General features: G+C 35.2%; 1 protein-coding gene across 2 annotated transcripts in view; it reads left to right on the forward strand.

Moving 5' to 3' along the window:
• The window catches only part of mahj (LisH and WD40 domain-containing protein mahjong), a 490,280-nt gene that overhangs the window by 289,422 nt on the left and 173,977 nt on the right, over positions 1–26,881 (forward strand). For both annotated transcript variants that reach the window (XM_090400879.1, XM_090400880.1), the window contains exons 24-26: positions 9,211–9,335; positions 15,774–15,992; positions 23,949–24,193. In XM_090400879.1, coding sequence (XP_090257005.1) covers positions 9,211–9,335; positions 15,774–15,992; positions 23,949–24,193 — 589 coding nt within the window. The remainder of the gene's footprint in view (positions 1–9,210; positions 9,336–15,773; positions 15,993–23,948; positions 24,194–26,881) is intronic.

The raw sequence follows: 26,881 nt of genomic DNA on the forward strand, positions 1-26,881 counted from the left end.
ATGGCATTGGAGCATCACTGGAATAAATGTATTAGTCCTATGGGAGATTATGTTTAAAAAATAAAAATAATTTTGAAATTATAAATTCGTTTTTTCATTGTTAGGCTGAGAACTTTTCAGACCACCCTCGTATGTACTCCTAATTGCATTTGTCTTGAATATTTTCTACCACCATTCTTTTTCTTCTTGTTTAATTTAACCATCTTTCAAAGTGGTTACTCCAGACATCTAGGGATATCTTCATCTTCAGTTTTCATTTCAGTTTTGCCATTGGATCGAGTTCTGCTCTTGACAGATAATGGTGGGTAATCATTTCCACAGCAGTAGTTACTGACCTCATAGCATGTAAGGAAATAATTTAATGAAAGCTTTGTTTTATCCCAGAAAAGCACTGTTGTGTACCAAAAATTATTTTCACTTTTATGCAGCTTGGAAGGAGGGGAGGGGAATAAAAATGGAAATGTTCAGTAAACAAAATGATAAAGCTGACATTTTGTAATTCTGTTTACTACTTTATTTCATATGTTCACTGACGTTACAGTACATACACATGATTTCCAGAGTTTTTCCTTCAAGGGTTGCCTCTTTACATGGCCTTAATATCACTGCACCTGGATTATTATTATACAGGTATCTACATGGAGTTAGAAGACTCATCGTGGGAGATCCATTATTCACACACACACATACTAGCCATCATTCACACAATACCTTTATTATACCTTTCCTTAAACTCATTCACTGATGAAGCACCCAAAACCACCTCTGGCAGCCCATTCACCACCCTTCAAACAAACAAAAAAAAATCTAGTCCTAACATCTTTGCTAATCACACTCTTACACTAATTCCACTGTTCTCTCCCTTCTTGCCATGTACTGAAAACAGTCTTCAGTGTCAGTCCTATAAAACCTCTTTAATAACTTAAACACTTCTATGATGTCTCCTCTTTTTTTGCCTGTCAGCTAATTTGTGAAGCCTACAAATTGTCAATCTATTCTCATTCTGCACAATCTTTGTACTCACCTCTTGATCCTCTTCACAATTTCTTCATGCACAGATTTGGTCTTCCGGTTTGAGAGTGGATAAAGAAGTTGTGGAAATGGTGTAAAGAATAGATATCAAGATGATATCAAGTGAAGATTGCATTAAATTTAATTAATTTAATGCAATCTTCACTAAAATTTGTGCTTAAAGTATATGAAATATTTGCTCCAACTGATTTTCATATTAGGTTTTTTTACAACAGTAGCTATTTAATTAGGTTGACAAACCTTTGAAAAACTTGTAGAAGATTATGTCAGTATACCTGCAGTTTTGACAGAAATTTTTATTTCACTTTCTTTAATGGTATGATCTATTTAGATCATACCATTAAAGTAATAATCAACAGTGGATATGATGTACACTCTTGTATTATACTTGATTTAATGTCAAGCTATATCTGCTTCAATATATGCTATATCTGCTGACATATTTAAAAGCTTCCATTTACAATTTGTTTTTATTTTTTAGATATTTTTAGAAAATCATTAATTTTTGAACATGATAGTCATCATCTGCACAAGATAAGTTTTCTCATATATATTTACCCTTGTGTGGGGGGTATACAGGATACTATGATAGTACAAAATGAAAACTTTATATTATTACTAACTTCCTGTTGACAGTTTTCCTCCAATTAGTCTGTCATTCATCAGGACACCAATATTTTCATATATGTTCATATCTTATATTCATCATCAAACTCCTGCCATGTACCCTCAAGGGGTGTACAGGATATGATAGTACCACATGAAAAAAATTACATCATTACTAACTTCCTATCCACAATTTTCCTCCAAATCTGTCTGTTACTTGTCAAGACTCCAACATTATCAGATTTTATATTTCTATCGTCTAAGGCACTTTGTACCATATCGATCCACCTATATCTTGGTCTTCCTCTGGGTCGTTTTGCTGCCAACCTGGCAGAGAACACTTGTTTTGCTAATCTTTCCTCTCCCATTCTATTTAAGTGACCATACCACCTGAGATTAGCTCTGCTAATGCATTCCTGGATGCTGACAATGTCAAGTTCTTTCCTAATATCCTCATTTTTAATATGATATTGCCATTGATGCCATCTGTTCACTCCTCTAATCTTTCTCAGGACTCTCATATCTGTGGTCTCTAGTCTTTGGTCAAGTGTTTTACTTCTAACCCAGCTCTCAGATCCATAAGTTAAAATGGTTTGAACACTGTCTTGTATACAGCTAATTTAGTGTTTCGACTAATTTCTCTCTTATTCCATATGAATTTATTCAGTTGACTTCCCACCATACCAGCTTTGCTGATTCTGTTGTCTATTTCTATATTTAATTTACCATCTTCAGTAAAAATCGGGCCTAAGTAGCTGAAATGTTTTACTTGTTCCACAGGTTCTCCATTCACAACACAGTTGACATTTTCAATGATTCTGCCTATTTTCATTGTCTTTGTCTTTTTATTGCTGACCTTCATACCATATCTATTACAACAGCTATTCAATTTAGTCAGAGAATCTTGCAGACTTGTAGCAGATTTATTTAGAAGTATAACATCATCTGCATAAAGCAAAGAGCTGACATTAACATCTCCAATTTTGATATCATGTTTAATACCACTTTCCTTCATAATGTGATCCATATAGATAATGAATAACAGAGGGGATAATGTACATCCTTGTCTCACACCAGATTTAACATTAAACCATCTTCCTGTACTTCCTTCAATTCTAACTGCTGACTTACAACTCAAATAAAGACTAAGTATTGCTTGATATAATGCCCCATTGACACCATATAACTGTAGCATATTGAATAGCTTCTGTCGTGGTACCTTGTCATATGCCTTTTCCAGATCGATAAAACTTAAATACAGATCTTTGTTTTATTCCCATGCTTTCTCGACTATTTGTCATAAAGTGAAGATCTGATCCAGACAGCCTCTATTTGGCCTGAATTCAACTTGTTCTTCACCAAGATTTTCTTCCACAATTCTTCTCAACCGTTTCTCAAGTATACTAATATAGTGGTATAAATCTTGCCCAGAACACTCTGTAGGGAAATACCTCTGTAATTCTCACATTCAGTTTTATTTCCCTTTTTATATATGGGTACTATTAGAGCTCTACTCCAATCATCGGGAATTCGTCCCTCTGTCCAGGCTTTCTGAACTATGCAGTGCAGCCACTGTAAGACTCTTATCCCACCATACTTCAGCATTTCTGGTCAAATATCATCTACTCCCACTGCCTTTCCACATTTCAAGCCTTTGACGGCTTTTTCTACTTCAAGTATGGATACGATTTCCTGACTGCATGCCTGGTCAGTGTTTTTTACCACTGTCCTGTCATCACTGCTTGTTTCGTTTAGCAGTTTTTCAAAGTAATTACTCCATACTTCAAGGATATCTTTTTCTCCTGTTTTCATGTCACCTTTATCATCTCTAACTCCTTTTACAGCAGTCTTTCCTCCATTCCTAAGCTTCTTCAACAACCTCCAGAATATTTTGCCACCTTCTTGATATTTATTTTCTATATTCTTGCCAAAGTCCTCCCATGACTTTTGTTTAGCTAGTTTTACACAGTGTTTAGCAGTCTTGCATTTGTCTCTATATTCTCTAAGTGCACAAGCTGAATTATTTGACAGGAACTTTTGATATGCTTTCTTCTTTTCCTTCACTGCCTCTTTAACTTCCTGTGTCCACCAGGGAGTTCTGATTTTTTTTTATCCTTGCAGACATCCTCACCACATGCCTCTCTGGCAGAATCAATCAATGTTTTCTTCAGAGTTTGCCACTGAATCTCCAAGGTTTGATTCCTGTTCTCAAACTCTTTCATTTTTTCTTCAATAATCTTTGTGTATCATCTCTAACTCCTTTTACAGCACTCTTTCCTCCATTCCTAAGCTTCTTCAACAACCTCCAGAATCTTTAATAATCTTCAATAATCTTTAATCTACAGTTCACATCTGACAGCTGCTCAACTTTTATTCGCTTTAAAACTTTCTTACATGTTATTCTTTTCAATATGAAATTCAACATACTAAAACATATCTTATATTTTAGTCTTCTAACACATTCCAACTGTACCAGTCCAATGAATCATGGGTCTATGAGTCTTTTGCCTGCCATCCTGGCATCAAACTGTTATTTTGCTAACCTTTCCTGTTTCATTTTTTTTAAGTGACCATACTACCTAAGATTAACTCTACTCACATATTCCTGAAATGCTAAACAATATCAATTTCCTTCTTAATATCTTAAGTTTTAGTATGATTCTGCCATTGATTTTAATATTTTCTCAGAGCTTTGATATTTTTGATTTCTAATCTTTGATCAACTGTTTCATCTTTAACCCGGTTTTCAGATTCATAAGATAAAATAGGTGTGAACACTGGTATACAGCTAAATTTAGTGTTTTGCAAATTTTTCCTTTCTGTATAAATTTATTCAGCTGACTCCCCACCATAACAGCTTTACTTATCCTGTTGTCTATTTTCATATTTACTTTGCTATCTTCACTAAAAATTGTGCCTAAATATTTGATATGCTTTAATTGTTTTATAGGATTTGTATTCAGGATACAGTTGTTGTTTTCAATGCTCTGCTTATTTTCGTAGTTTTTTTTTTTTTATTATTGCTGATTTTCATATCAAATTTGCTATGTTCTGCCTTAACAACAGATATATTCCACCTATTGTTCAGACTTGGAGATTCACAGATTGAAAGATCAGGGGAGTGAACAGATAACATCACTGGCAGAATCATATTAAAAACAAGGATGTTAGGAAGGAACTTGACATTGTTAGTATTCAGGAATGTGGGACAGAGCTAATCTCAGGTGGTGTGGTCACTTAAACAGAATGGGAAAGGAAATGTTAACAAAACAGGTGTTTGATGTCAATGGAGAAAAAAGATCCAGAGAAAAACCAGAATCTAAGCTGGATTGATGCAGTTAGATGTGCCTTAGAAGACCAAAATATAATATCTGACAATATTTGAGTCCTGACAGACAACAGAATAATTTGAAGAAAAATTGTCAATAGGAAATTAGTAATGACATAAATCTTTCATATAATACATGATACTATTATCCCCTAAGAGTACATATTAGGAATTTGATGATCATGATGACAATTATGTATTTACTCTAGTCAAAAGAATCCTGAAGCACAGGATTTATTAGTAGTATAACATCATCTTCATATAGTAAAGAAGTGAGATTAATCTCCAGTTTTGATAGTTTAATGTTACTTTCCTTCATAGTAGTTATCCATTATAATTAAATTTCATAGAAATTCTAATGACAGTTCAGAAAAAAAAGAAAAGAAAAAATTCATTGTAATGAATGCTTGTTTTGGATAATCTGACATCTGAAAGATAAAAATTACCCCAGAATCAAGCAGTAAATATAGTAATTAGGTTATCTGATATTACTATTTATATTACAATAATTTCATTTAAATCAAATCATTGTAAATGCTTTATTCACTCAAGGGAGTCTCTATAATAAGAAGCATGACTGTCAAATATCAATTCAGTAGTGCAGAATGAACAAACTGCAAAGGTTAAAACTGAATAAGTAGACTGAAAGAAATAACTGATTTATGAAAACATTACTGGTCATGAGCATGATTAAAAGATGATTCCAGAGCAATACAATATATTACTTTTCACGCTAACTTTGTGTTTATCAACAATTCATGTTACGGTTCATAGCAAAAAAAACTATGCTGCATTGGAGGATGCATATTTATGCAACGTCAGAAAATGACCAGAAGTTCTCTTTACAATTAAAATAATGAAATAGCATCATCATCAAATTCCTGACATGTATCCTCAAGCGGTGTACAGGATATGATAGTACTACATGAAAAATTTACATCATTACTAACTTCCTATCTACAATTTACCTCCAAATCAGTCTGTTACTTGTCAAGACTCCAACATTATCAGATTTTATATTTCTATCGTCTAAGGCACTTTGTACCATATCAATCCACCTATATCTTGGTCTTCCTCTGAGTCGTTTTCCTGCCAACCTGGCAGAGAACTCTTGTTTTGCTAATCTTTCCTCACCCATTCTGTTTAAGTGAATATACCACCTGAGATTAGCTCTGCTAACGCATTCCTGGATGCTGACATTGTCAAGTTCTTTCCTAATATCCTCATTTTTAATATGATATTGCCATTGATGCCATCTGTTCATGCCTCTAATCTTTCTCAGGACTATCATATCTGCGGACTCTAGTCTTTGGTCAAGTGTTTTACTTCTGACCCAGCTCTCAGATCCATAAGTTAAAACTGGTTTGAACACTGTCTTGTATACAGCTAATTTAGTGTATCAACTAATTTCTCTTATTCCACATGAATTTATTCAACTGACTTCCTATCATACCAACTTTGTTGATTCTGTTGTCTATTTCCATGTTTCATTTACCATCTTCAGTAAAATCATGCCTAAGTAGCTGAAATGTTTTACTTGTTCCGCAAGTTCTCCATTCATAACAAGTTGACATTTTCAACAATTCTACCTATTTTCATTGTCTTTTTAATGCTGACCTTCTTACCATATCTATTACAACAGTTATTCAATTTAGTCGGGGAATCTTGCAGACTTGTAGCGGATTTATTTAGAAGTATAACATCATCCGCATAAAGCAAAGCGCTGACATTAAATCTCCAATTTTGATATCATGTTTAATACCACTTTCCTTCATAATGTGATCCATATGGATAATGAATAACAGAGAAGATAATGTACATCCTTGTCTCACACCAGATTTAACATTAAACCTGTACTTCCTGTACAGGAAGTACAGTTCCTAATCTTCCTGTACTTCCTTCAGTTCTAACTGCTGACTTACAACTCAAATAAAGCTAAGTATCACTTGATATAATTCCCCATACACCATATAACTGTAGCATATTGAATAACTTCTATCTTGGCACCTTGCCATATTCCTTTTCCAGATCGACAAAACTTAAATACAGATCTTTGTTATATTTCCATGCTTTCTCAACTATTTGTCATAAAGTGAAGATCTGATCCTAACAGCCTCTATTTGGCCTGAATCCAGCTTGTTCTTAACCAAGCTTTTCTTCCACAATTCTTCTCAACCGTTTCTCAAGTATACTTGCATTGATCTTGTCAGGAACACTCAGTGGGGAAATACCTCTGTAATTCTCACATTCAGTTTTATTTCCCTTTTTATATATGGGTACTATTAGAGCTCTACTCCAATCATCAGGAATTCGTCCCTCTATCCAGGCCTTCTGAACTACAGTGCAGCCACTGTAATACTTTTATACCATCATACCTCAGCATTTCTGGTCGAATATAATCTACTCCTGCTGCCTTTCCACATTTCAAGCCTTTGATGCTTTTTCTACTTCAAGTATGGATATGTATTCCTGACTGTATGCCTTTTGAGTGTTTTTTACCACTGTGCTCTCACTGCTTGTTTAATTTAGCAATTTTTCAAAGTAATTACTCCATACTTCAAGGATATCTTTTTCTCCTGTTTTCATGTCACCTTCATCATCTCTAACTCCTTTTACAGCACTCTTTCCTCCATATCTAAGCTTCTTCAACAACCTCCAGAATATCTTACCACCTTCTTGATATTTATTTTCTATGATCTTGCCAAAGTCCTCCCATGACTTTTGTTTAGCTAGTTTTACACAGTGTTTCTCTTTCTTACATTTGTCTCTGTATTCTCTAAGAGCACAAGCTGACTTATTTGCCAGGAACTTTTGATATGCTTTCTTCTTTTCTTCACTACCTCTTTAACTTCCTGTGTCCGCCATGGAGTTCTGATTTTTCTATCCTTGCAGACAACCTCACTACATGCCTCTCTGGCTGAATCAGTCAGGATTTTCTTCAGGGCTTGCCACTGAATCTCCAAGGTTTGGTTCCTGTTCTCAAACTCTTTCATTTTTTTTTCAATAATCTTTGTGTATTTTAGTCTACAGTGCACATCTGAGAGCTGCTCAACTTTTATTCAATTTGAAACTTTCTTACATGTTATTCTTTTCAATATGAAATTCAATTTTATCCTGCTCAAGACTAAATAGTGATCACCTCCAATTTCAAATCCTCTGTACACTCTGGTGTCCTGCACATCATTATCAAGAATAACTTAGCCAATGAGGCTTTTCTTATTCATTGCTTCTTCTCTCCACATGAATTTGTGCACATTTTTATGTTGGAACGTATTTTGTGTTGAATACTATGGCTACTCCTGCTTTTCCTTGATTGTCATTTCCTGAATATAACATTTTGTATTTATTGCTCAGAAAGATCTCACCAGTTTTTGTGTTTTTTGTTTCAGTCACCCCTATTATGTTAATCTGGTACTTATCTAATTCCTCAGCTAGCTCCATTTCTTTGCCACATTCAGGCTTCTAATGTTGATAGTATCGATCTTTAACTCTGGTGATGTTGAGTCCTCAGCTAGCTCCATTTCTTTGTCATTCAGGCTTCTAATATTGATAGTATTGATCTTTAACTCTGGTGATGTTGAGTTGGGGTGTGTTTTCAGATTTGTTCCAGTAGCTGACTTTTCGCTGTTTTCTCTGGTTCCCTGGAGAAAACAATGGGGGCCTTGTTTAACCGGGATACGCCCCAGCCGGCATGAAATTTTGTCATGTTGTACCATTATTTTGTATATTGGTTTAAGCCAATAAGAATACAATTTAGTTGGCTAAATCCCAAATTGTCAGCCTATCCTCGTTCGTTCAATATCCAGGTAGATATCCAACAGGGTGCACCATGAGAAGGTGGGGATTTGACATTAGGACAGAAGCCCTGGTCGGTTCTCTGCATTCCTTTAAAGGCTATGTGGAGGTCTCCTCTCAGTTATACAGCTTTGGCCCTTAAGCACCTCTTAATGCACCCTGTCTACTGAAATAGCATCCTTTAATAAACAACAACTACTCATTTAACATTATCACATGGACCACTCATAGAAAAGTTCATAATAGCAGTATTCTCATTATGTGTAGTACTTGTTGTGGGCCTCTGCTCATGTGTAGTGTAACAAGATTTGTTAAAGTAATTTTTTTTGTGCTCGGTACATTTGATTTTTATATGTATAGGAACAGTGTTTTTTTGTTAATGTTATTATAATTTATTTTGTCATTATATGATCTATTTTAATGCTTAATGAATTTATTGACTTGTTTAGGACTTGCGGAGTCTGCTAGTGCATTGCAGAGGGAAGCAGGTTTACCTACAGTACCTGGTAAAGGGCTGACTTTACAAGCTCCACCGTTCTGGTCAGTAACATGTTCTTCTACTACACAAAAATTGGTAAGTCAATTATGCCATGCTTAAGAAGTGAAAATCCAGTCAGAATCATTGGAAAATTCTGACTATCTTTAATTCATTTTTTCATAGTTTAATTATATTATTATTATTATTTTTTTTGTAAGAAAAATGAATGAGTTTGTAGACTAATCAAATTTTGGAGACTTGGTGGCAGACCTTGAAGAAAACATTGATTGGGTCAGCTAAAGAGAAATTGTCTGCACGGATGTAGAAAGTTTCTTCACTTGGTTACATGTCAACATGCCAAATGTAAAATAAACAAAGTTTGCATGTGAAGTATCTTCACAACTAAATTTGCTGTACATAGAGGCTGTTGACTTTCCATCAGTTACCTTAGTATCTGATAATGCAAAGCACATTTCCTTTTGGACAAATACATTTCTATGCATTATTGGAGGATCACAGTTTTGACCTTTAATTGAGGTCTTACCAATAGAATCCAGACTCCAAAAAGATACTAAGGTTGATTTAATACACAAATCATACATTTTCTATATACAAGTAGTAAAAAGGTATTGCCTTATTATTAAAATACCATAGAAAGTTTTTACACTTTCCAGAGTATTTTTATACTGAGTAAATCATACTTGAGAAAAAGTTATAGCCTTGTTTAAGAATATAATTCTTTGAGCTAGACAAGAAATATCATTTCTTGATACTGAAACTGATTTATATAAACTGTTTTAAATAAATTAATTTTTTCAGTCATTTTTAACTCTTGACTGTTTATATCTTAATGCATAACTGTTTGCTGATGTATGCTGAATGTGTCATTTGTATAATTATATGCTAGTCATTAAAATACATTAATTTTTAAAAATGTTCAGTGGTTATGTGATTAACAGAATAATATATCATTAATTTATCTAGAAGGAATGTATTTATAAAAAAAATATAAATGAAAAAAAAAACATATTTGTTTGTTTCCAAAATTGTATTTTTGGTGCAGTGTGCTTATCTCATTACTATTTATTGATAGACTAATATTCAGAAATGTCCATTATATTTTATGATTGACACTTTCTTAAGAGTATTCGTGTATCTCAAGATTTTTCATTGTTACAGTGAAAAATCTTGAGATACACGAATACTACCCATTCATTTGAGAACATAAAAAATACGAATGTATTTTTTATCTTCTCAAAGCCATATGTTAACAGCTCTTCCTGACTGTCCATAGTAGGCCAAGTCATAGTCAGATGGAGTTTATCCTTAGGAGAGTGGATCAGAGTTGCTAATTTAGCATGTAGTGTGAGGTTTATATTTTATTAGTACTTTGGCTATCTTTCAGATGTACCTTGAACACAGGGAATAGGAATAGTAGTGTGTTTTGCTCTTGTGTGTTTGAGGTAGAGGAAGTAAGCGGACCAGTATTTTATCTATTTTGTAGGAGCTGTAGCCGTTGGCCAAGAAGGTATAGTGAAGATATTTAAGTTCAGTGGAAAGAGCTGTATTTTTAGAACAAATAGCCTTAGCTCTGTATGTAAGTGTGTGTTTAGAATACCATACCGTTGTACTCGATGGTAATGTTATTGTTTATGTAGATATCATCCTTTATGTGTATTGGCTTTCTATAAATGGAAAAAGATAGTGAGCCATCTGAAAGCCAGGTAACAAATATGTCAAGAAAAGAATTTCTACTGTGAAGTGAATTTTGGGGTGTTGGCTGTTTATGTAACAAAAGAATCTAAGGTATCTTGTCCATGAGGCCAAATGGCAAACTCATAATCAACAAAGTATGGTTAGTATGTAACCATACTAAAGGCTTGTATGTAACTCTTAACTATTTTGTTTTCTAAGTAAAAGTACACAGTAAATCATTATGTCTGTATTTTTAACGATATGATTTTTAACTTGCGATTTGAAATGGACAGAATTTGTTGGCAGGGGTCTTCAACCTGTCAGATAGTGTGGGCTGCATTAAAAATTTCAGTGAAGCCCACGGGCCTCTAAGCTATACTGTGGTATTTAGAATTGTAAGATGCTTTCCAGAGTCACAAGGAATGCTGTGCATTTGATACTTTACATAAAATCCTATAAAAATAAACTCAGCTTTAAGAGCGTGGGTAGGAGTCGGGTAAGTATATACAATCAATACTTGAAAAAAGATAATTTAATGAAGAAAACATTCATTTTTTACAATGTCAATGGGAAACTTGGCAATGCTTTTCCTTGACCAACTTGTCGATGTTGGCATCAATGTTGGAAGTCACTATGCACAGAGTATTCTTGAGATGTTGGTCTGTAATGTGAATTCTTGTGTTGGAGTTGGACATGATCTACTAAATATGTCTCACACTAATGAAAAAAGTCTGGCAATATAAAACCACAATAGTCTATGGCTGACACAACGAATTTGCGTGCACAATATGACACTGTTCATGACTGATTGACTGTGGATGAGATCCTCTTGTATTTATATGAAAATAACGAAGTATTGAGCACCTTCAAGATGTATCTGGAAGGCACTAGACAGCACATTCGAATGAACTACTGCTTCAACCGAACGAACTACTGCTTTTAAGTAGTTATTTTTTCAAAATAACTACTTAAAACGCCAAAGAGCTCCATGGTCCATGCTTTGAAGATCCTTGTAGTAAGGGGACAAGCAACTTAGTTAACTGTTGAGCAAGTTTATAAGTCGGGTTCTCTATGCTGTCAACTATAGGGCATAGGGGAATATTAGATTTGTGGAGTTTAGGTACCCCATAAATATGGGGTGGTTTAACATTAACAGGTTTTATTTTGATGATGATTACTGTGGGTCAAGAAGTCACTTTTTTTTTTTCAATAATTTAGACTTTCTTTTGAGACAGTGGGGTCTAGATCAATAATTTGATAATTAGAACTGTCACTTAGGAGGTCCTACATTTTTTTTTTTAATAATCCTCTTCATTCATGATAACTGTGGCATTACCCTTATCAGCTTTAGTAATCGCAATATTTTTATTCTTATATAACTTTTTTTAAGGCAGGTATTTCATTCTGTGGTATATTACTTTTAAGTGATTTAAATTTGTGTAGGATGCTAGCAATGTCTAAACCCACAACCCACATTATTGGCTATTGAAGGTAGAAGATTGTAGATGCCCTGTTCTATTCAGAGTTTTAGTTTGGGAATTTGTTTAAGCATAACAGCCAAGTTATGACTATGATTGAGAATGTTCTTTAGTTTCTTCTGCATAAGTACCTGTGATGATAAATTTATGACCATGTGATGGACACACAGGAAAATCTGTTAACATCTGCCTTGAAAAACAGAAACAATACATTCACTACCATTATTATGGCAGGTCTGGACTGGCAGACCATGCTTTGAATATACTTTCACACAGGATTAGAGGGGGGGGGGAAACCAATGTACTTTATAGAAGCCATTACAGATCAGAAAGATTATTTTCAGAGTCTGCCATAACTATGAAGCATTCTGCTAACCTGAACAAGTATGACTGCATCAATTTGCCGAAAATTTGGCAAATTGATGCAGTCAATTTGACATTGTTATCTTAAAATTATGGGACACTGTTATCTTAAGATTAACTTCTACATAGCTGTAATACTTCTTTTTTACAAGATTAGAGGGTGCCAAAATAGGACTTTTAGATCTTTTGTCCATTACAATTCTGCAGCTTATCTCACTTAAGTAGGGTCGCTGTTTTTAGTGAGTCTCCTTCACATCCTTCTGTCTTGGGCTGTAACCACATCCAAGTTCTTCATTCTCAAGTCTTCCTCCTCCAGCTCCCTCCATCTCTTCTTTGGCTGCCTGTGCTTCCTCCTCCCTTGCACATCCATTTGCATGACCTTTCTTCCCGCATACTCGTCCTCCCTCCTCATCACATGACCAAACCATCTCAACCTTACCTCCTGTAGCTTCGCTCCTAAGTTTGTAACTTTCACCATTCCCCTTACATAGTCATTTCTCAGACGATCATTTCTGGACATACCACACATTCACCTAAAGCATCTCTGCTACTTCCATCCTGCTGATGTTATTTTTCCTCAGGGCCACAGTTTCCATAGTATACTTCATAGCTGGTCTCACTACTGTCCTGTAGATTTTGCCTTTTAGATTGATCAGCACCCTCATCACATAGCCCCCCCCCCCCCTCCAGTTCCTCCATTCAGCTTGTATCCTGCATCCCACTTCCTTCTTCATCCTCTCCATCTTCCTTCACTGTTGAACCTAAGTATATGAAGTCCATAACCTTCCTGATGACATTTCCTTCCAGCTCCAGATCTGTCTCCTGGCTGCCATCCACTTTGCAACACATATACTTTGTCTTACTTCTGCTCAGTCTCATACCTTTCTCTTCCAGTACGTTCCTCCATCTTTCCAGTTTAGCTGCCACTTCTTCTCTTGGTTCTCCACACAGCACGATGTCTTCTGCATACAATTGTCCAAGGGGTGTCTTCTCTCACCTCCTCTGTCATCACCTCCATCACAATATTAAACAGGAACGGAGTCCTGGTTAATAATTCTTAGTTCACTTTATCATATCCTTAAATTTGGAATGGTACTTTTTTCTTTCTTTTAAAATTCACCCTTGATTATTTAATTATCATTTTTTTCCATAGCCTTAATTCCTCTTCAGGTGGTAAACGTTAACTGCCTAGTATTGTATTTGTTCTTGGAAATTAGCACAGTCCATTATTAATTCTCCTAAAGTGATTATGAAATCTTACGTTCTGTTCCTTCTAGAAAGCTTATGTATGTTGTTCGGATAACTGCCAAAAATTGCTCCAAAAATTTACTACCCATTTTCTTATCAGCTGATTCATTCTCCCAGTCAATCTTTCCCATATCATAACTCCTCAATTTGAATAATATTTCCTTTTCCTTATATAAAACTCTTTAAGTAAATGCTGCTCCCTTCACTACAACACTCCTACCTTCAGTTGTACTGCCATTATGCAATATACTCTCTGAAACAAACTCTGTCTCCAGTAAGAATTCAGAGTATAATTACTCTTACAGTTTAAATCTTTACTGATTAACAGTAACATGTATTGTCTTTTTTTCTGTTTACCCGGTGTTAGTAAGGTGGGGTGTCACAGTTATTGCTTTCTATATATGTGAGGTATGTGACACCCCACCTTACTAATGCTGGGTTAAATCTCTTCAGAAAATGTTATGATTATCATTATGCATATTGTTATCAAATATTTCTTCATTATTATTATTACGTGACACCTCCAAGGAGTAAAGGTCTCATCATGGGTTGAGACCTTTACTCCTCTTCTATTCCATCTGCAGATCGTAGGTTCTCATGGCCAATTTGCCTAATACATGGGATGAAAAACCCGAGGTTCTGGGAGAAGAAAAAAAAATCTGATACATCCATATGAGATCAGAAAACTCACCTTCTGAGTTTTCTGATTCATATGGAGGTAACAGATTTTTAAGTAAAGCCCACATAATGATTCCTCTCCTCACAAGAATCAAATTCAGTTCTTTTTCAATTGAAGGACACAATGCATGTTCTTCTTCCAATTGTGCTATAGAGGCACTTGAGCCAAGACAAAAATCTCCATAATATGCTTATTGATATATTTAATGCAGACTGTATTACTTAATTGCATAGATTTTTCCCTCCCAAGTAAAATATACAGTTATTTGTTTATATGCTATTATCAGGACAGACCTTACATCACTGGCCAAGAGTTACCATGCCACTAAACATTTATGATTTGACAGTATGAATATTTTCCATATACATGTTCTAAGTGATTTGTTTATGTAATCTGTATTAATAAATTTATATCATAAAGCAATTTTCCATATCTTTTCATTTCTCAAACACACACACACACATGAAAATGCAAATTCTTAATGGTAACTAGAGTATAGGTTTTGTGACACTTGCAACTGTGATATTCTGTATTTTGCTATTTCATTTTGACAGGTCCAGTTCTTGATGCCAGTGATTTGTACTCTATAAGTTCTATTTCTGTAATATCGCTGAGTAAAAATAAAATATTTTAAATATTTTAACTTATGCATTCAGGTTCTTCTGTTATATAGCTGTTACATAACAGTCTAACTATATAACAGTTTTCCTGTTACAACATGCACTTAGTAACATGGGAACACAGGTATGTACATTGTACTAGCATATGTCAGTATGTGGCAAACATTTTCAAGAACTAGCAAACTGAAAAATTTCTGAAATTTTAATTTTCACACAAATAGTCTAGTCTTGAAGAATCTTCACGCACAAATTTTGTTTGTTTACAGTTGGATAAAGAATTAAACAAAATATAATTTTTTGGCATTTTTAATTTAATTTTTAACCTAGTGGAAGAATACTTTCTATGAATATTTTGTATGAGACATTGTTAATGTAATTATTAGACATACTATTATTGCTATTTGAATATTTAATAAATTCAGGTATATACATGCTTATTTTTTTCTTACAGTCACGTCCAATAATTTCATCTCATCCAATTCCATCTCATCCGATAACGTCATCCCATCATCCGTCTTCCTCAATTCATTCCCCTTCTATTCCATCTGCAGATCGTTTATCATGTCTTCCTAGTTCAAGTTTAACTTCTTCGCCACTAACCAATGGTCATCATTCACCTCTCTCCTCATCAGGGCCAATCCGTCTTAATTTATCTGCAAACAAAACTCAAGTAAGTATTTAAAACTGTCAATAGCCTTGAACTGTTAATTTATGTGTTCTGTTTGTTCAATTATATCTAGTTTGAATTGTGCAAAGATCTTTTGTATAAATTCAAACTTTAGTTTTTTTTAATGTTTAAGAATTTCAAGAATCATAACGTGGGAAAAAAATTTCTTAAAGATGTCTAAATATTATATTTGATTTGAATATATATACAATGTATTGCTTGTGAAATATATTGGGGGGGGGGGAACTGCTCCACAATCTGGCAGTAGCATGGATGAAATATAAGTATAAGGAAAAGAAACCAAGTCATCCTGCAAAATTTTAACATCATCTGTATTAATTATTGCTCTACCCAACTTTGTATCATCGGGAAACGACCTATATCATTAATGTACAAATTAAACAGTAGTGGTCCAAGAACAGAGCCTTGTGGCATGCTACTAGTCACAAGCTTTCTTCTGGACTCTACACAAAAGCCTATGACAGAATTCCACATGGAATTCAAATCAATAAACTGTTGTCTGTTATCTCTCCATCAACCACCCTCCTATCCACCTCACTGATCCTATATATCCATTCACATGCAGTTTACTGATTTGAATTCCATGTGGAATCCTGTCATAGGCTTTTGCAAAGTCCAGCAGTATCACTGTAAACCCACTGCCTTTATTCAACTCGGCTGTCACTGTATTATAAAATGCGAACAAGTTACATGACCTACCCTTCACTAAACTGACAATTCCCTAGCACCTTCATTTGACAAACCTTCACCACACAGCTCACAGAGCATCAGCCTCCATGGTCCTGAATTCTGATCTCCAAACCATTTTCCATAGTTAGAGGATAAGGAATTGTTCATTAACACATGTAGTGTGCATCCAGTCAGAAAGCTGGTAGCCCAATCACAAGAGGTCATAGGACAGATCAAATGATCAGGAACTTGCTTGACAGACCCTTTGTGCCAGTCTTGGTCAAAAGCTTTTGAGATAGTGAGTGTAACCATTCAAAATTCATCACTTTTCCATGGTATTTGTCCAGAAATGGTGATTTGTACAGATCTCCTGTTTATAATTTGCAGTGGAATTCATACTGGCAGTCATTTATTGAATGCCTTCAGTGTAGTGTAGGAGTTGGTATTGATGGTTCTCTCCATTACTATAGAGAGAATTGAGGTGAGATAGATTGGGCAATAGTGTGATGATAGTGATTTGTTACCCTTCTTGAGAATGAGTTGAACTTAGGCCAATTTCTAGGCTGTGGGTTAGATTCCAGTGGAGTAAGCATAAAATGATGACATAGGACAGGAGTCATTTCTGGTTCACAAACAAACCTTCAGGGCAATTATAGGAATGCCCTCAGACCCTGTAGACTTTTTTAGTGTCTTTTTTAACAGAGGAGGCATTGGGTATTGAGTATTTGGAATGGTTGAATCACATTTTTACTAGGATCAGTTATGTGCACATTGAGGAGAAGTATGAAGCCAGAAAATCGAATATTTCTCTGGGTGATGGTGCAGTAGAGACATCTGAGAGCAACAAGGGTATGAGAAGTGTTAAAAAAAAAAATACAATCATTTGGCTTGGCAAGAGACCAAAAAGTATGGTTGTCATTTAGACATAAGATGCAAGGTCTATCTTTTTTTTTGCTCTTTCATTGCGTTTTGGAAGCATTGATAGTTTTCTTGCAGCTGTTCTGGGCTTTGCTATAAGCACTGGAAGGAAGATGGAGTTCTTGATGAAGCTAGTTGTGATATGCTTGATTTTTTGCTTGTATAGCCTCGGCACATCTTTTGGAGCACTAAGGCCTAGATAGAGGATGGCAGTTTGTAAAGGGGTGCTAGAAATGCATGATTTCATACTAATAAGGATTACTTTAGTGGTGGTGTGTTTAGTGCATATGTTTGGGTTGTAAGGCAGAAAACAATAATAGTTCGCCTATGGGAGCCATAAAAGTTATCCCACTTGGCATTGTTATAATTCTAGACTACTATTGATTGAGATTTGCTGTTTGAGTATTTCTTCATGGGAGAAGAGATATGCACCAGAGTGTAATATTAATTGCCAGGTGGATGTATAACATAAATGTTATACATAAAACATTCCCCAAGCATCCAGGTGGATGCTTGGGGTTATCTGGTGTGCTAGTAGGCATGTGAATAGTTTGTGTAGATCAGCAGTGATGGCAAATGTCTCAGGATCTTTGCTTGCTTGGTCTGTGCAGTTGGAGGAGAGCCAGTTAGTGGGAACATTAAAATCTCCTAGGAAGATCATTTTGCTGCTAGGGAAGTGGAACTGGAGAAAATTGGCTTTTATGGAGAAGAAGTCAAAGAGTTCTAGTGGCTGCAGTACACAGAGTGATTGATTGCATTGGATGAGCGATAGAAACAGCATAAGAATTTGACTGAGTAGACTGGGGAGATTCTCAGCCAAAAGATCAAAGTCAGGTGATGCTAGGTTGGAAGCATTGGCCTAGTATACTAGAGTGAATATGTGTACAGACACGAACCCTTAGTCAAAAAGAGTCAAAGCGTGTGTAATTGGGAAAACAGAGATGAGTAATGTTTATTGGCAGTGGGTGATTTTGGATTTCCTCTCAGAACTACTGGGTGGAGTTTTGCAGACCAGGGATGGTATACTATCGAGGTTAGAGTTGGGACCACATGGATCTGTGAAGTGAATTTGGAAGTATCTGTGGGGATTGCCTGTATACTGGTTTCTGTGGTGGCTGTATTATGATTGATTACTGCATTAATGTTCCAGTGTTAAGGTGTTCCAAGAGTGGAAGAATTCTGATCAGAACAGCAATCATCTATCCAGAGGTGGTGCCCGTGCCTCATTAATGCTCATGGTAAATGCAGGTTTGACCCACCTTGGGCAAGTTCATAGACAAAAAACTGTGGAATGTCTGACTATTGAATTTAACTAGGGGGATGAATAGCAGTGTTCCTGTGGTCATAGTCCAATGTGTGCCTTACTTAAGAATAAAATTAAATATGGATGACACTTAGGTTAAATTATTAATTTAATATTTATAAAATTTTTGGCTGCTTTATTGCCATTATCAGTACAGTTGTAAGGAGATAAACAGTTTATGTGTTGTTCATTTTATTTTTATCTCTTTTCAACTGTATTGATGACTATGAAACTTAACTGAAAATTCTGTGAATATTAAATAATTTAACATGTCACCTGTATTTAATTTTATTCTTATGTTGTGTACTTAAATGTCTCAATTTTTAAATCTATGAGGGTGGTCTAAAAAAATTCTCAGCATTGACCATAGATGGCAGCACTATTGGCTTTTTTTTTTTTCTAAGTTGGTATGTTTGTCATAAGCATCCATGGGAAATTGCAAGTCATTCTATCAAGTAGTTTGTTTTATACAGCTGTCTGAAGCAAAAGTGTTGTTTGTATCCCTTAAAATGGATAAAATCGAGGATCGTGCAGTTATAAAATTCTTTGTAAAAGAAGGTTTAATGCCAAAAGAAATTCATTCAAAGTTCATAAAAGTTTATGGGCACTCTTCTTCTTCGTTTTTGACAATTAAGAAATGGGCTGCTGAATTTAAACGTGGCTGTATCAGTCTTGAAGATGATCCATGTGAAGGACGTCCAAAAAGTGTAACAACACCAGAAATCATTGATCAAGTGTGTGATATGATATTGGATGACTGGCGAGTCAAAGTGCGTGAAATTTCTGAGACTATAAGCATTTCAAAAGAACGTGTAGGATATATTTTGCATGAAGAATTGCAAATGAAAAAGCTTTGCACAAGATGGGTGCCGTGCCTGCTCACAGCAGATCAAAAACACACTCGCATGAAGAAAATCTCTGAACAGTGCTTGGAGTGTTTTAACAAAAATAAAACTGATTTTGCGCTCGTCAATTTATTACAATGGATGAGAATTGGATTCACCATTACACACCAGAATCCCAACAGCAGTCACTGGACAGAAGCCAGTTGTTTAATGCCAAAGAAAGTCGGTTTTATCAACAGGAAAGGTCACGGCTTCGGTGTTTTGGGATGCTGAAGGCATTTTGTGTATTAATTATCTTGAAAAGGGTAAAACAATAACCGGGAAATATTATTCCGATCTTTTAACCAGACGAGATGAAAAAATTCGTGAGAAAAGACCCAGTTTGTAAATGAAAAAATCATCTTTCATCAGGACAATGCACTGCCCACAGAGGTGTTTTGGCAATGGGAAAATTAAGGGATCTGCACTATGATTGTTGGAGCATCTACCCTATTCCCCAGATTTAGCTCCGTCTGACTTCTATCTTTTCCCAGAACTAAAACTCTTCCTTGCTGGTGAGCGTTTTTCATCGAATCAAGAGGTGATTGCAGCTGTAGATGGGTATTTTGCAGATAGATCTCGCTGAGAACCACTACAGGGATGGATAATGTCTCTGGAATAAATGTATTAGTCTTAATTATTTTTATTTTTCAACATAAGTTGAAAAATAAAAATAATTTTGAAATTATAAATTCGATTTTTCATTGTTAGGCTGAGAACTTTTCAGACCATCCTAATATGTGGACCTGTAAAGCAGGTGCCCAGTCAAAATATCCATGTTTACACAAGACCATTTATAGTTTGTATGTGTGAGTGATTGAAGACTAGAAAAAAAAAATTGCTTTTTTTGGATGAATTTTGTTTTAGTTATTCTGCATGGACAGTAAGTGTGGTAGTACAAACCCACAGAGAGGAATTGCCCCATTGTTATGGTCTAGCAGTAACAGGCCGGAGGTGATAGCATAGTATGGGAAATATTTTTCCTTGGAAACTCTTGGAGCACCGATATCTGCAGACTATACTATAACTGCTACAAAGCACCTCTCCATTGTGACTGATCAGTGACCACCCACTGATCAGTCACTATCTGATCAATCACCCTCTCATGGTGATTATTTTCCCAGTGGCATGAGTAGGTTCCTGCAGGATAATGTACCATGCCATCTTGCCAGTATCATTCAAGAGTAGTTTATTGAATGTGACAGTGACTTCTAGATGTTACCTTGCCCTACTTCCTGAAAATCATCATATTTGAATCCAATAGAACATCTCTAGGATTATGCAGATTAAGAGATTCAATGTTTGAATCCTCTATCCCAAACACACTTAGATCTGCAGGAAGCAATCTTGATAATATGGTATAGCTTGCCTCCCACAAGATTTAAGGTCTTGTAGGAGCCATGCAATGCATCATAGCAGTAGCTTTGGCAGCAAGAAGGTGGCTAATTGAGACAGTGGCTAATATTTTGACTGAATAATATATCTCTTCACTGCCTGTAGTAGAACTTAATGGAATTCGAAAGAGTTATTATCATAAGATGCCATATCAGTGACCTATTTGCATGTGATATTGGTGAATTACTGCATCATCCAAAATCAAATGTAAACACTATTATTGGATAGTTTAAATGTGAAGTGCCATCCCATCAAGATGAGATCAAAGGGTACTAGAGATTCTTGGCATTCCAATGTGGAAATAATCAGGAATTCAGACTATGCAAGTTAGTAGTTGAGCCTACATAATGAACTATTGAGAATAAAAAATATTAAATTCTCATTTATTCTCAATTTCTGTGGAAGGACAGCTGCACATAAACCATACATAATTCATGGCACTCAGCACTTTTTATTATTATCCCATGGTATTATTACACCAGATCATAGAGGTCAAGTTCATGTATTTTATACAGCACCTTTTCTGGGTTATTATAAAGTTCATATTTAGAAATATTCATAAATATTCAGTGGTGATGCTCCCTTGATGTTACAGGTTTTGCAGATGGGGAAGACTTATGCCATTGCTAAACCTGAGTGATCTTGTGTGGCCATCTTGAGGTGAGAGATCATGGTAGTGTCACAACGCTTAAACTGGGAGTTGATGGTCTTGGTTTTTCTGCTGAATACCAGTGGTGAGCCACGTCCTGGAGAATCATTCTTTTTGTGTTTTCTTTTTTGAGTAGTTTTAAAAAGATCAAAATCTCTGGTATCACTTGATGTTGCAGCCATTTTTGCTACTTCATCTGTAGTTTCATTTCCCTTTAGTCCCACATGGGATGGAATCCATTGGAAAATTATTTTGGAATCCTTATGTAATTTATCTTTTTTGCTATGTCTCTAAGTATTTCTTGATGGCTAATGTAGCAGCTCTTAATAGCTTGAAGGGCTGCTAAGGAATCCATGTTAATGGCTATTAATTCTGCATGGTATGAGTTGCATTCTATACTGTTAGTTGTTTTTAGTTCTATATTTTGAGAGCCATAGATGAGTATGCCACTCCCAGAATTGCCATTTGGATTTTTGGAGCCATCTGTGTAGATCTTTATTGAGTCAGGTCCATATGCCATTATTTTTGAAAGAGATAATGATCTCAAAATTTTAAGGTTTTCTAGGCTTTTTTTCTTATGTTTCCCTATTTCTAGATTAATAACTATATTTTTTCTGTCTTGATTTGGAGGAAATGCTGGGTAGTTGGCCATTTTACTTGGACAATCCAAGGGAATTTTATTTTCCATGATTTCATGCATTGTTGATTTTTTCTTTATTCTGTTTGTTGGTTGCCACTTTTTAAAAAGTTCACTTGTTCTATGATGTGCAAGGTTGGCTCTTTTTTTCTGCAAATTTAGTAAGATTATCTTGCCACTTAATTTTTAAAGAAACAAGGTTGGATTCGAATTCTGTTATTTTTCCAGGAGGTGTATTCCTTACTCCACATATGATTCTAGCTTAATTTTTCTGAATTTTTATAAGCTTGTCTAAACTGGTTTGTGATGTTTGCATCCAGATGGGCAAAGCATATTCCATTATGAGTCAGATAATAGAGGTGTATGTGATTTTTAAGGTTTCATTTCCAAATCAAGAGTCATATCGACTGCCCTGTAAGTGGTAGCATAGTTATGATCACTGAAATTTGTCTCCATGATGGGAAAAAAGAAATGCAAAAAGAAATGCTACTGTCGTTAGATTATCCAGAGGCACCACGAGGAAGTGACAGTCAGACTTTCCCCACTAATGTAAAGGATGTTATTACAAATGGATCTGCATTCGAAATATGGAGTGACAAATTTACTGACTTGATAATATATTTTATGGAACAGACCTATGTCTCTTTCAATAAGCCAATGTATCATGCCATACTGTAGATGGTACTGTGACATGATTTGCAAAAAAATCATGTGAGAAAAAATTGATTGGCCTGCACAAATTTGGTCTCAGACTCCACTCATCTTTGAATTCTTTTGGATACTGGAACATGTGAACTGGAATGTTGGATGCATGTCACACCATTGTATCCAACAATGGTACATGGATTGGTGGTGGTTTCGAAGGAGGAGTTAATACCTAACTACACCATGGTTGTCTTTTTCCATCAATGTTATGTTCTTTATATAATTCATTTATGTTGTCATTTTGATTGCTATTTTAAATACTTCCATCTTCAACTATTTAATTTAAATTTTTCTTAAAAACATGCCTTAAATGTATTTGCATTAGTGTTTTTGAAGTAATCTCTGCCACTTAGTCACAGTTTTAGTGTTATAAATGTAGGTGTTTGCATCTTGCTTTTAGATATATAATCTGCTCTGTTTCTAGCATCCACGTTTCTTTGTGGTGATTAAACTCTCAGAAATGTTGTGGAGATTAACTTGTTCATTTTGCTTTGTCTTTGTTTTGGTTCTTCTCTCTCTCTGTGTGTGTGAAAATATCAGATTGGATTCAGTTTATAAATTCTCCTTTATTTTTAACCATTCAGTTTTGTATTAGAATGTCATTTATGCACCAAGTTATTGATTGTTAAACAAAATATCCCATCAGCACAGGTGTCTGCTGATATTTTTTTATTCCATGCACAATTTTCATTTGTAATTGTTAAAAGGATGCTTTTTACACTTCTGGTAGTATAATTGTATTTCAGTTTTTGCATAATATGTATTTTTTATGTTACAGCACCAAAGTCCAAGAATGCAGAGAAACTCTTTACTTCAGAAGTCTCAGAACTGTTCAGGGAATTACCAACAGACACCTGTGATGAGGCGACAAGGACTTCTTCAAGGGGTGTCTACAGGAGGGCCATCTTCCTCCTTTCCTGCCTCAATAGTTACTCTTGATTCTATTGTCACAGAGTACCTGAGGAAACAGCACTCTTTATGTAAAAACCCTGTTGTTACTTGTCCTCCTTTTGATTTGTTTATGTAAGTTAAATGTTAAATTTTTTTTCATCTAGTCTATAAGCTAACCTAATTTTTGCACTAAAATTATACTGGTCTCCATTCCCCCTAACATTTTCTCCACAAATAATTCCTGTTATTTGGATCATTCTCTTTCTCTGAGGAAGACTATTTAAGCATATGTTCAGCTGTATGCAGAGTAAGTGGGAAGTTAAATGACTAATTCATCCATATAAATATTACATAAAGTTTTATCAAAGTAGTTTTAAACTAGTTTGACTCCAAAAAGTTGGAAGGTCAAAGAGGTCATATCTGGATATTCCAGAAGATAAGGAATGAAAATGGTTATATACTATAGGACAAATAAATGACAAAATTTGAAAGTGAAAAGGTGCTTTAGAGATGTACTTGGATATTGTGACATGAAATCGAATTGAGGAAGGTATTAGCATGATGTTCAATTTGGGGAGAGCTGTAGTATTTCAATGAAATTGATATAGAAAGCTATAGAAATGTCATAAACTAGGACAAATAGTAATGAGTGAGAGAGAAAAAATCAGAAGATATGAATGTGACAAGAAGATAGAAGTATGAAATACAGATCTTTCTTGATCCAGTGTTTATCAACTTCCATGATATGATATGCAGAGAATTTGTAGCATTTAAAAAAAACTTAAACTCAAAAGCTGGTTAATGAAAGTTCTTTATTATAAAAGATTTTCACTGGCATATATAACAGTGGTAAAAGCAACGTATAAACCTTACTTATATTACAACCAATAATGTTAGTATATTAGAATCAGCCATACCTTGATTTTACCATCGGATATGCTTGTGTTTTTAGTTCTTAAGTGTTGCAAGTTCTCTACAAGCCCAATTAGCTTAGTTATTAATGAGAAAAAAATGAAAGTGAAAGAGTTACTCTTGGTATAACAGATCACAGGTATATGTGATCTGTTATACCAAGATAGAACAGATTGAACTTGTAGAACAGATCACTGGTATATGTGATCTGTTCTACAAGAAGATGGTGTACCAAGAAAAAAGAACCCTACAAAGATGGGGGGGGGGATAGTCATAAAATAGTTCATATTAAATACCTTTCCATGTACACTTAAAATTAGTAATGAATCTTTACTAGCAACCTGTACATCCCTTAAGGATACATTTTAGGAAATGATTATGGAATCGCAATATTCTTTGTTGGAAACTTAGGAGTTATTCACTGTACATGAGCATTATGACAGAAGTGAGAGGGGACTGATGTGCGAAACAGAGGTTGAAGAATTGGAGGTACTCAGTATATTTCAGAATTATTCCCACAGATGTATTTGCTGAATGGGATATTGACTCGCTTTTTACAAGAATGTGTAGGTGAACTGATGATCCCTTTGACTAGGCTGTTTAATTTAAGTCTCACCTCTGGCAAAGTCCCAAGAGAGAGTAGAAGGATGGCAAAATAATTCCTTTTCATAAAGGAAGATCTAAGTCTGTGGTAGCAAATTATAGACCAATTAGTATCTCAGGAATGGTGGTAAAAGTACTGGAAAAGTTGGTCAAAAAGAAAATTCAGGAATTAGTGGATAAGAATAGGATACTCATGAGGGGGTAGCATGGCTTTGTGAAGGGTTGAACATGCCTAAGTAATCTGCTAATTTTTTATAATAGTGATAGTTGAATTGGATAAAGAGAATAGCTACATGATATTACTGCTGAATTTTTTCAAAGGCGTTTTGACAGGATAACCGCATGGAACTCTGTTATGCAAACTGCAACAAATGGGAATGGATATGAAACTGGCGATATGAGTAAAAGGATGGCTGATGGATAGATACCAAATAGTAGCATCTGAAGGAGCAGAATCCAGGAGAAGGTGGCTGACTAATGGCATGCTGCAGGGCTCTGTGCTTGGACGTCGTAATTAGGCTGTGACAGGATTGATAAAACAGCGGATGTCAATTTAATGTGAAAAGTGTAAAGTTATGCATTTTGGGATAAAAAGATGAAAGCTATATATCACATTGATGGAACTGTACTCCAGGAATTTGATGAAACCAGGGATCTAGGGGTAGTAGTAGATAGCTGAAGTTCGGGCATATTTCTAAAGTAGCCAGTGTAGCTAACAGGATTTCTTGGTTATTGAAGAATGCATTAAACAAGCAGAGATAAGGGAGTCATCATTCCTCTTTATAAAGCCTTGATATCTGATTACTGTGCTCAGGTCTGGTCACCTGGGTTTCTTGGAGATGAGGAAGTGCTGGAGAGAATCTAAGGGTGAGTGGTCTGTAGAATGCTCTCTATGAGGATAGATTAAAGATTTGTGGATTGCAAAAATTGGCTAATAGGCAAAAAATAGGAGATATGATAGAAACTGTTGAGTCACTTAAAGAATTTTATAGGATTGATGTAGGGGAATTGTTTCAGCACTTGGCTAGTGTGGACAGAACAAGAGGTCATCCCTGGAAGTTGGGTAAGAGTGTGATTAGCAAGGGTGTGAGGACTAGATTTTTCACTTGGAGAGTGGTGAAAGAATGAAATGGGTTGCCTGAATCAGTTATGAGTGTTGTGTCTGTTAATAGTTGCAAAGACAGGTATGACAGATACTGTGTTGATAGTTTAGGTCTCCCAGGAAGTTTTGGAAATCCATGGAGGTGCCCATGCAACAATAATAATAATATATATGTGTGTGTGTGTAATACTACAGACTATGTA

This window comes from Typopeltis vanoorti, chromosome 11 (assembly GCF_054136105.1).
Source record: "Typopeltis vanoorti isolate ZY-2024b chromosome 11, IOZ_Tvanoo_1.0, whole genome shotgun sequence".
Taxonomy (NCBI): Eukaryota; Metazoa; Arthropoda; class Arachnida; order Uropygi; family Thelyphonidae; genus Typopeltis; species Typopeltis vanoorti.